This window comes from Aethina tumida, chromosome 2 (genome assembly GCF_024364675.1).
Source record: "Aethina tumida isolate Nest 87 chromosome 2, icAetTumi1.1, whole genome shotgun sequence".
NCBI classification, from domain to species: domain Eukaryota; kingdom Metazoa; phylum Arthropoda; class Insecta; order Coleoptera; family Nitidulidae; genus Aethina; species Aethina tumida.
Genome location: NC_065436.1, coordinates 20,971,936 through 20,983,514, shown reverse-complemented (window position 1 = coordinate 20,983,514; position 11,579 = coordinate 20,971,936). Strand labels below are relative to the sequence as shown.

The 11,579-nt window shown below is 31.5% G+C and overlaps 3 protein-coding genes across 3 annotated transcripts; 2 read left to right on the top strand and 1 right to left on the bottom strand.

The window, feature by feature from the left end:
* Positions 1–1,421: 1,421 nt before the first annotated feature.
* Positions 1,422–6,125, bottom strand: LOC109594587 (uncharacterized). The gene is made up of 3 exons (XM_020009805.2): positions 5,795–6,125; positions 3,493–3,843; positions 1,422–3,403 (listed from the first exon to the last, which is right to left on the bottom strand). Exons 1-3 carry the CDS (start codon positions 5,867–5,869, stop codon positions 1,904–1,906), a joined length of 1,926 nt encoding a protein of 641 aa, XP_019865364.2. The 5' UTR covers positions 5,870–6,125; the 3' UTR covers positions 1,422–1,903.
* Positions 6,126–8,251: 2,126 nt separating this feature from the next.
* LOC109594594 (cyclin-dependent kinase 7) lies at positions 8,252–9,415 on the top strand. Its single transcript, XM_020009813.2, has one exon. The coding sequence runs from the start codon at positions 8,321–8,323 to the stop codon at positions 9,335–9,337; it is 1,017 nt and encodes a 338-aa protein (XP_019865372.1). The 5' UTR covers positions 8,252–8,320; the 3' UTR covers positions 9,338–9,415.
* A 752-nt stretch (positions 9,416–10,167) lies between these two features.
* On the top strand, positions 10,168–11,486 carry LOC109594590 (eukaryotic translation initiation factor 3 subunit I). The gene is made up of 3 exons (XM_020009809.2): positions 10,168–10,303; positions 10,417–10,944; positions 11,001–11,486. Exons 1-3 carry the CDS (start codon positions 10,301–10,303, stop codon positions 11,448–11,450), a joined length of 981 nt encoding a protein of 326 aa, XP_019865368.1. The 5' UTR covers positions 10,168–10,300; the 3' UTR covers positions 11,451–11,486.
* Positions 11,487–11,579: the final 93 nt, after the last annotated feature.

The window sequence follows — 11,579 nt, the reverse complement described above, 5'->3', positions numbered from 1 at the left end:
ATGTTGTATTTAGAAAGTGTTATGTTATGTTTTTTAAAATGAAATTTAATATACAGTTAATATATTTATTTCTATTGTTTTAATAATATAGGTAACATATTAAAACTATCATAAAATTAAATTTCATACATACATTAACAAAGCTGTAATATATGTATGAATTTAAAAAGTAAATATTTAATGTCACTTTTTCTAAAATCTTTTAAATCTTACATTAGCTTCCCTATTTATTTGTAAATTAATTTAAAAAGTATGAAGTAAGATTCATTAACGATTGGGCCATTTTATAGTGAAGCTTCCTGATAAAAATATATAATATTAATATAATAATCAAAAAGTTGAGACAATAAAAACACGCAACTAAAAATATATAAATTTAAACTGATTTTATTTCTTCAAAATACCTTAAATTAATTTTCTCTTTTTAACTATAAGTATGGAACATAATTTATTAGCACTCTAGAATATATTCAGGATAAACAAATATTATCCAATTTACCACCTATTATTTTCAATGAATTTAAATAAATTTGAAAAGCATTTTTATAGAACTTGTTTATACCATTTATGGATATTTTTATAAAAATAATCAATATAATTATGTTATGAAAAAAAAAATAAAAATACAAATTATCTTAACAAAATAATTAAGGGCAAAATTAATTAAAATAATTTTATTTCTTTAAAATGTCTTAAATTATTTTAAATAGTATTGTTGCAATATTTTCAAAAGTTTTTCTATATACTAATATATAATAATACATTATTTTTAGTAAACACTCTTAATATGATTTATAACTGTTACCAAATTAGAGTGTTACGGAACTTAATATTAAATTAAACTTTACCACCTTAAATAAATTTTATTGTCATTTGCTAATTAAATTATGTTAATTCGATGTTTTTAAGTTTATAAAAAAGAGTATTATTATACTTTATGTTCTTTAATAATTTTTGTTTTGTCTTGCTAATTAAATTATGTTAATTCGTTGTTAGTAATAAGTATTTTTTCGTAAACAATAAATAAAATTATATAAACATATCAATAACAACATTATAATAGTGTACATGATAAATAAACACAGATGCAATTAACAAGAATTTGTAAAAACTCATTTAAAATAAAATAAAACAAAATTTGGGTTTAAATTTTTTTGGACAATGTATTTAGCAGTTTACGATTACCCCTTATCAAAGGTTATCTGAAAATGTATATTTATGACTAAGAAAATTAAGAACATGCTTAAACGTCCTGATAAATACGTGTTACAGTAATCATTTAAATATTTGAATAGAATGTAATCATCTCATCTGTTACAAAATATACGTTGTAGCATTAATTTGTATTAACAATTTCATATTATTTTATACAATTTTGAAATGACAATTAAAAATAATTTGCTAAGGAATTAATGAAATACTTTGTTTTGAACAAAATTTATTAAAAACTTTATGTACAATACTTGAAATTAGCACTTTATTGTCAAAGTAGAATTCACACTATAAAATTATAATAGTTTTATTAATTAAATAATAAATAAAATTATACAAAACGATATAAAGGACTTAACAACAATATCAACATGAATACGTTTCTAAACCACAGCATTTAATTAAACCTCGATGTATTTTAAGTACAAGGCTTTTTAAAGGCATATTCATAAAACTTTATCATTGGTAAGTTACCAATAATAATTCAAATTTTACGATTATTCCTTTATTTACTGATATCTGTAATGTATATTTAAGTTATAACTAGCAAGGAAATTAAGTCGATGCTTAAGTCCCGATAAATATGTGTTTAATGCAAATCGATTTAAAAAATAAACCTGCTACGTTATAAAGCACACTTTTATATTTAGCAAAAAATACAAAATTCTGTTTCGATATAAAAATCTATGGTTTACAGCCTGGTCGCTTCTGAGCTTGTAGATACAACGTTTTTCGGATATTCGCTACGGGAAGATCTCCTGGCACTGTAATATCCAAAATTGGGATCAGTCGGACTGACCACGCTCTGTCGTGGACTTTGAAAGAACCTCGCCTCAGCGGTGTCCGCACTCGGCGAGGCGGATTCGAGACATTCGCACGAGGCGCTAGAGTCGGACAGAGCTTCATTGGAATATTTAGGCACGGATAATAAGCTTTCGGTTGATTTGGTCGGCTGGAAATGTCTTCGGTGCGTGTGCGGCGTGTACTGGGGTGGATTCGCTGCTTGGTTTTGCATGTAGTGCTTGTCTATGCGAACGTACTGCGTGTTTTGGTTCTTGTGCCTTTGACCGTTCATTTTGGACGAGCATTTCGATGATGTGTCGAGATATCCGTAGCCGAATCCATAGCCGCCTATGGATTTCGTCGCTAGGTTATCCCACGATTTGGGTTTGACTTGGCTGTACTGCACGTAAATTGGTTCGTGTTCGTGCGGTTGCTGGGAGTACCTTTGTTGGTGGTGTTTGTTGGATTTTAAACTTAATTGTCTAGATGTTGTATCACAGGACCCGTCCCAGTAGAGAGTGTCGGTGCTTAAGGAGGTTGTGTAACTGTTGGCGGAACTGTCACCGACAGTTGTCGGTACCACAGCGCTCAGTTCGCTGGATGTGCACGAGTGCAAGCTACACTGACTGACCAATCCGGCACCTATTTGGAAATACCGTCTAGGTGCGGAATATGAATGAACGTTTTGCGATTGAGTCTGCGACGATTGGGAATGTGGACGAGATCTAACAGGTTGTGGGTCCGTTTGTGTTTCCTCAGTCTTCGAGTCTCTCTTTCGGTTGTCTTTTTGACGTGAGCTTCGACGTCTTGATGGCACGCAATGTGGATCACAACATGGACTAGCTAAATCGTACGCTTCCAGACTGGTGTTGTCTCCGTTGTTTGTGTTGGATTGGATGCAGGGGTTGCAAAGGTGGCCGGTGTACGCGTGGCACGGGCCGTGGGACTTCTTTGGTTTTTCCATACTGTTGGTTTGATTTCCGCGGGCTTGCCTTTGTGACGGTTCGCAGGGCGTTTTAACTATGACATTGTGCGATTCTGTTTTGTATTTTGGTGGCTCGAACGTCAACAAGTATTCACCACTGTTACTGTTCGACGGATGCAACAAATAACGATAGCTGGAATCCAAGTACTGGTAAGCGAATACCAAGGGTGGAGTCTGCTGCTTGTGTTGCACCTTTGCAACGTCCTCAGTTGAAACAGTTGGTCTGCAATAGGAGTATGACACCTGAGTGGGAGTGGGCGGGTCACCGTTATTGGAATGTGACGCTTTTTTCCTGGCTGGAAGACTGTGCGTTTTCCATTTTCCTTCCAACAATTGACGCTCTCGAATACAAAGCTTCTCCAGCTCGGCCATCTTACTTTGCAGCACTCGCTGCAACTGAATGTACCTCATGTGGAGCTCAACCTATAACACAAGGCCATTGATAAACTTAATAGGCTATTAAAATTAAAGGTACACACAAAGTTGTAAGTATGATATAATGGAAATTATACCTTTCTTACACAGTCTTCGAAAAGCACAACCATTCGCATTCTGGTGTCGCAGTTCTTGATGAAGTTGACCAAAGTTTTGTGGTCCGCCTTCTCCATGTCAGTGCCATTTATGGAAAGTATGACGTCGCCTTCCCTCATGCCGGCTCTGTAGGCCGGACCATCGTAGTCCACGTAGTCCACGTATGTGATCATTTCGATCTCCTGCTCTTTTTTGTAGTGGATGCCATAACTTTGGAGGGTGAAGCCGTACGACCCATTTTTCTTTTCAACTATTATGGTGCGTCGTCTTCGATCCTCTTCGGGCTTAGTCACGGTCACCCTATCCGACTGGACCCGTTCCAAAATTTGGGACTGAAATTGATACCATATTTGATAATTTTTGAACAATTTTTTGAAAAATACTAATGTAATATTTATTTTCAAACAAGTAAGCAGCTCTATTTTTAAAATAAGTAAAAATAAAAAAATGAATCAACGTTCATACGAAATTTAATGTCTAAATTTACATTTCTTTATTCTAATATGAAAATAACTTTTTGTAACTCAAGTTCATCAATAATCTTTAATATTGAAGTTCATACCAACATATAGTTCATGCTTTTGAGCATAATATGTCATTATAAATTAATAACAAAAAACATTAAACAAACCATGGTATTCATTGATTTTAATTGGTGAATGCGCCTCCAATAAAAAAGTCATTTACATACATATTGTTATCAGTAGGTCAGACAACCATACGTATATATTTAAATGTACTGGTGAAACCATTGCAAATTTTATGATTCTAGTCACGATAATAAAACTTTAAAAAACATCCGGAACACCTAAAGCAATATTACTTTCGTTTTTGTCTGTAGAATTTTAAACGTAATCTTTTATTACTCACTGTCACTGTGTGAGATAGTCAATTACTTTATCTACAGTTTAGTATTTCTGGACTGGCTAACAATGCAAACGATCAGGTCAAATAATAAACAAAGGTGAACTAGGATGAATCACTGTTGTATTTGTTTCTAGTGATTACCACTTGGAAATACCAAGCAGTACTGCTGTCTTTGCTATGAACTTAGGAACCCAGTCTAATGGAAGTAAACAAAAATAAGTAAAAACCTTTTTACAGTACCACTTAAATGAATTTTATGTTTCTCTGTCAATATAGATAATCATATTACTGAAATAAATCATACAACTATGCAAGGAGTGGAGATTAATACAAATATTTATTCAATCTACATAAAAAACTAATTAACTGCTGTACTGTATTAATGGACTAATTTTCACATGGGAAAAATAGTGCGGAATAGGTGCTAATAAGTAAGAACATCGGTTTACATGTCAATTAGAAAGATCAAACATTTCATTTAGCACTGTATGCAAATAGCGACCTTGCTAATTCGTTTATGGTATACAGGATATTTCAATGCTCTATCAAAGGCCAAATTATCGAAACGACGTTTGAATTACTCAAAAAAATTGTTATCATAAATTATTGATTTCAGCGAAATGTTATGCATGTGCGGTGTATAACACTGTTAATAACTGTAGCTATTAATATTAATTATACTTTTTACGGATAACATTGTTTTCATAATCACCTTACCATTATTTTTTACCATTTGCTGGTCTAACTGAACATATTTATAATAAATGTAATAATTTTAATATTTATCATTATTTTGATATTTTATTTTGACTTTATTTTTATCTTATCTATCTTATTATTTCCATATATAAATGATATTTTTTAAATAATAACACTGATACCCAATGACTTTTAAAATTTAAGTATGGCAATACTTGTTTTCATGCGTTTGTTGATGACCTACGCTAGTTAATTAATATATCGATTATTTTTTATTAATTGATTAACCATTTTTATAATTAATAGTTTTAAAATGAGTTTAAAGTTATTATTTAAAGAATGAAATTAATCATAGTTGACCATGAAGTTTCGACTTAAACGTAAGACAAGTAAGAATACTTTAAAATTTGTGTCACTTTTGACTCTGTCTTTTAGAAAAAAAGCAATTAAGGTTTCCTGAAGGTAAACAAACCTTTATAGCAAAATTTTGAATTTCTACTAACATTATATCCTTACATAATAAGCGTTCTAAAAGTATCGGCCAGTCTTACGACACCAGGCTGCCGCACACAATTAAAAATGACATTGAATAATAAATAAAACACATCGATAAAAGGCGAAGTCTGCGGCTATTACGATGTAAATTCCACATCGAAACAAAACCAGCCAATTTTCGTGAAAATCCTGAACAAAGGGTTGCGTGTATTTGACACCTACCGGCGATGAAGTGGTGCACTCCTCATCGCTCTGCTCAATGTGCAGCTGCGACTGGCTCTGCGTTTGCCTCCTCATATTTTTTTTTTAAATAATATATAAATAAACTACATAACTATCACACAACACCGAGACGGGTACACCGTGCACAGGACAACGTCATACTGTCGTGCACCATTTTCCGAGAACAGCTGTTCAATAACGTGCGCCACTATCGTCGACGCCGTCGATGCGGGGCGTCGCGGCGTCCGGGACGCCCGCCATTTTAAGCACGCGACGCGGCGACGTATTGATGCGGAGGTGGCGACGAACGTACTGTGCGAGTCGGACGCGAGCCAGTCGCACTTAACGTTATTGTTGTTGATGTGGACGTAGAATAATACGCAACTGGTTATTTTTCATTGGGTTTTGTTGTTTTAACAGATCGACAGTTTTTAATGCGATGCAGAATAGGGAGGAGTTCATCGGAAATCGAACCATTTTTAATTACTGATATATTGATACATATATTTCATTACTCACAAACAGCAATTCATCTATACAGTATTTTAGTAAATAGATAATTTTAATTTACATGTTATGAAAATGAAAGGAAACAATTATGTAAGGAATTTAATTTATAAAGAATATAAAGAAAGTAAATTGTATATTGTATGTTATATTTTTATAAAAAACACCTGTTTGGAGTTATTTTTGACACTAATTTTAGGATTAAAATTTGAAGATTGAAATGAGCAATCCGAAACAGGAATTTTTTCCTGTTCGAAGAAGTGCTTTACCAGTTTTATGATATTAATAATTCGGATCATTATCCTGCTGAAATTTGTACCTAATAGGTATAAAAAGGTAACATTATGTTTCTGAGAATATCTTAATAATCTTCAATGACTTCAATCCTATAAATTGGGCCATTGGCATCGGATTTTTCGGATTGGCATTCGGAGTTCTCTTTTTACATATTGAATACTATCCGAACTGAACATATACTTTGATTTGTTACTCCAACATAAATAATATAAACCTATTTTTTTATTCGAAGGTCGAACTCTTATAAAAGTAAAAAATGCGTCATAAAATACCTAAAAATAAAATGGTCAAAGCAAGAATAGATAGATATATTGGGAACATTATAGGGGGGTCGTTTTCATTAATTTAAATGGGAAATGAAAAATTATTTTCATTTCCCATTAAGCCTTAAAAAAGGTAAGTAATATACGTAGAGTAATATTATTTTGTTTGCAGTTCAAGAAAAGCGCAACTAGATACGAGATAAACAGAAAAATATATTTAATTAATAATAATAATAATAATTAATTAAATATTTGTTATACATAGAAAATGTAAATCATTTTTTTTCCTAAACTTTTTCCAGTACTAAATACTACCATTTAAAATTAAATTTCAAACATTTTTTTCATATATTCGCATCTTTTGATGCAGTACTCTATATATTTGTGAAATACTAAAACCTTTAATTCAATGAAATAATGATAGTATCAGTAGCAGATATTTTTTTATAATTTTATTAGAAAACCGCATTTGATTAAAATTTAAAACCTTTATTAAAGAAATAAAAAGGAACAAATGAGAGAAAACGTAAATTTATTAAAAAATGACAAATACATTAATTTTCTAATTGAAAAAACTAAATGTATTATATTTATAATTATTTGTATATAATTAATGATTAGATATTATACACAAAAATGTATTGACATGTAGAAATATGTTTAATAAATGAGTACTACGTAGCCTATTAAACTTTAATTCATTCAATTTTAAAAATTTAGGAGTCATATAATTAACAAAAAATAGTAAATAAATAAGATAAATAATATTTTAAGATTAAAGGAATAATTCAACTTAAATCTTTACACCACAATTAGTTAAACTATACATGAAATATTTTTTGTTTCTATTCCAATTGAATATGCTACAGAGAAATCTAATTTAAATACAATATAAATATATGTACAGGGTATTTCTTAATTATTTCTTATTATTCTTAAACTTGCTTATTTAAAAGTTAATAATAATTGAAATACAATAATTTGTATATATCAGTATGTAGTATATTTGTAGTTTGGTGAAAAACTCTTTTTAACGCGGGAATTTAAATTGTTATCATTATTTTGTAATAGTTTAAAAGGGGGTACCATAAATTAAATCAATGTTTTAAAATATATATCTTTGTTTCAGTAGAATATATGTCCTAAAATTGGCAATTCAAAGGCAAATCGTGAATCTTGTAACTCCGGGGAATTTTTCTTCATCATTTCTTCGTATTCCCAAAATTGTAGTTATATTTAACACCACCAATGAATGCATTTCATTGGTGACTCACATCAACCTTCAGTGCACGTTAACCACAGAAAATCAAATTGAAAGTAGAGTAACTTTATTACAACAGTGCAAACCAGTTGCATATTCTATGTTGTTTCCCTGAGACCACCACCACCACATACCTAACCTCAACAATCAAAAAGAAACCAGTGTCAACAGTGACCAGTATAAAAATTTGTGTACAAAATGATGAACAAACTGAAACGTTACGAAAAAATTGAGTTCCTTGGTGAGGGTCAGTTCGCCACAGTTTACAAAGCGAAAGACGTGGAAACTGATAATATTGTGGCTGTGAAGAAAATCAAAATAGGAAGCAGGCAAGAAGCACAGGATGGCATAAATCGAACGGCGTTACGTGAAATAAAACTGTTGCAAGAATTACACCACAAAAATTTGATTGGACTGTTGGATGTGTTCGGTCACATGTCTAATGTATCACTTGTTTTTGATTTTATGGATACAGACTTGGAAGTTATTATCAAGGATAATACTATTATCCTCACCACTGCGAATGTTAAATCGTACATTTTGCAGACGTTACAAGGCTTAGAATATCTGCATCTGAACTGGATACTACACAGAGATTTGAAGCCAAATAATTTACTGGTTAATGCTGCTGGGGTACTTAAGATTGGTGATTTTGGTTTGGCAAAACTTTATGGTTCCCCTAACAGAATTAATACCCATCAGGTTGTAACTCGGTGGTACAGAGCTCCTGAATTATTGTTTGGTGCTAAGCAGTACAGTACTTGTATTGACATGTGGGCTGTGGGTTGTATATTAGCTGAACTATTATTAAGGGTACCATTATTCCCAGGAGAGTCTGATTTGGACCAACTAACAAAGATATTTGGTGTTTTTGGCAATCCTACAGAAGAAAATTGGCCTGGATTAAAAACTTTGTCAGATTATATAGAATTTAAACCTTTTACTCCCATTCCCCTGAAAAACATATTCACAGCAGCTGGTGATGATTTGCTGGATGTTTTAGAGGGATTACTTGTTTTAAATCCAATAAAGAGGAAGGAGTGTTCAGAATGTTTACAAATGCCATTCTTCAGCAACAAACCAGCTCCTACAGTTGGATCCAAATTACCACTACCTCAAAATATTAGGAAAACCAAAGATGATAAACCATCCCTGAAGAGAAAATTATTGGATGCTGCTGAAGGAGGGACTTTATCTAAAAGATTATTTTTCTAGGGTTATTTAATTGTCTTGAATTTATATTTGTTCAATGTTTGAGCACTTTATTACAATAATATAATTGTTATTTTTGTATATGGGTTTTTATTATCCCTTTGTTTGACTACAATTGAGTAATTTATTATTCTACTATACACACTGAATGAACCGAATATTATAGAATATTGAAATATATTTTATACTGACTGACAAAATTTGAATTAAATCCTCTTACAAAATATCTTACAAACTGTTTGATTTTAAATTTCTTGCGATTTCTCTAGTCACGACTGTACATTATTAATATATCAAAAATATGAGCTGTACTAATTCAATTGGGTTCCTATGATATTTATTGTCTTTATTATTAATGTACTACTTCACAAATCGTCAATCATTAAAAAATTGGTTACTTTTTAATTTTCAATAGCTAAATTTATAGCAAATTTTTACTTTATGATCTTTTATTGCTCTGTGAGAATTTAAATCGATCATTTATTAGCGGTCTTTTGTTTATTATAATTATTTATATATTGGCCGAAGTGAAACTGTAAGTAAAATGAATAAAAAGAGGTGATTAAGAGTTTACTGCTAACTAATTGATTTTCAACTTATTATTAAAAAATTTGGAGACAATGGTCAACTGGTAGCTACGAAAAACCTGAAAGAAAATCGATAACTGGATAATTCCCTATACTGCTATAATTCCCTATTGCTGATAAGCTTTTGAAAATCCAACAGGTCGTTTAGAAAATTAAATATATTAAAATTATTAACCGTACGTTTAATGAAATTTTCAAATATCAAATTAAGTTTATGTTCTGTCAATTTTGACCACTTGAATTCCCGCGTTTAAAAAATTCTTTGTTTGCCGGTAATACAGTTTTCTTTTCGGCAGACGTCAACCTTCCGCAATTTATCAATTTACCAAGAAACGTGTAAATATTAATTTTTGTGCACAGATATTGTACCCAATCAACAATGGTAAATATATTACATAGACATTTATCCAACGTATCGAAATTTTACAATAAATTTTCATTTTTTCCACCAAAACACTCAGCATACTGTATTTTAACCTCCAAATCGAATTTTAGAAACCTCTTATGCTCCACGGACACGAACGTGCCATCACACAAATCAAATATAACAGGGAAGGAGATTTATTGTTCTCTTCCTCAAAGGATAACAAACCCAATGTATGGTACTCATTAAATGGTGAAAGGTTGGGTACGTTCAATGGCCATCAAGGAGCTGTTTGGTGTATTGATGTAGATTGGACAACAACAAGGTTTCTCTCTGGTGGTGGTGACAACACTTGTAAATTATGGGATTGTGAAACTGGCAAAGAAATTGGCAACATTGATACAAACTCATCTGTAAGAACATGTTTGTTCAGTTATTCATCAAATATAGCAGCTTACACAACAGATAAAGCTATGGGTCACCCTTGTGAAATATTCATTATTGATGTTAGGACTGTTGATGAAAGCTTCTCTAAACAAGATCCAATTTTACGTATTCCAATCAGTGGCCCCAGAGTTTCATCAATCTTGTGGGATAATTTGGATGAAACAATTATAACAGGACATGAAGATGGAGACATTATTAGTTGGGATCTCAAAGTGAGTATTAATCTACTTTGTGTAAAATTTATATGTTATTAAATATCCTGTTTTAGACTGGCAAAAAACTGAACTCCTGTAAAGAACACACCCACCTAATTAATGACATGCAATGGAACAAAGATGGCTCAATGTTCATTACAGCATCAAAAGATCACACAGCAAAATTGTTTGATGCAGAAGATCTGGTGTTGTTGAAAACCTACAAAACTGAAAGACCTGTAAACTCAGCAGCCATAAGTCCAATTGCTGAACATGTAGTATTAGGTGGTGGTCAAGATGCTATGGAGGTAACTACTACATCATCCAGGATAGGAAAGTTTGACTCCAGGTTCTTCCATATGGTATTTGAAGAAGAATTTGGTAGAGTTAAGGGTCATTTTGGACCTATTAACAGTGTTGCTTTTCATCCTGATGGTAAAAGCTACAGCTCAGGTGGTGAAGATGGTTATGTTAGGGTGCATAATTTTGATTCATCATATTTTGAATACAATTTTGATTATTAATTTTGTATTACAAGAATATATCCTTTTATGAACGAACTTTTATTTAATTAATAGTACCATCAATTATGATATAAATTTGGAATTGTAATTTTTAAATAATTACTGGACAAATTATATAAAATATGAATT

Coding starts and splice junctions, on each gene's coding strand:
- LOC109594587 (XM_020009805.2), bottom strand. CDS start 5,869: ATGAGGAGGCAAACGCAGAGCCAGTCGCAGCTGCACATTGAGCAGAGC. Junction 3,844..5,794: donor AGTGCACCACTTCATCGCCG/GTAGGTGTCAAA, acceptor TATCAATTTCAG/TCCCAAATTTTGGAACGGGT. Junction 3,404..3,492: donor TCGAAGACTGTGTAAGAAAG/GTATAATTTCCA, acceptor CTTGTGTTATAG/GTTGAGCTCCACATGAGGTA.
- LOC109594594 (XM_020009813.2), top strand. CDS start 8,321: ATGATGAACAAACTGAAACGTTACGAAAAAATTGAGTTCCTTGGTGAG.
- LOC109594590 (XM_020009809.2), top strand. Junction 10,945..11,000: donor TTATTAGTTGGGATCTCAAA/GTGAGTATTAAT, acceptor ATCCTGTTTTAG/ACTGGCAAAAAACTGAACTC.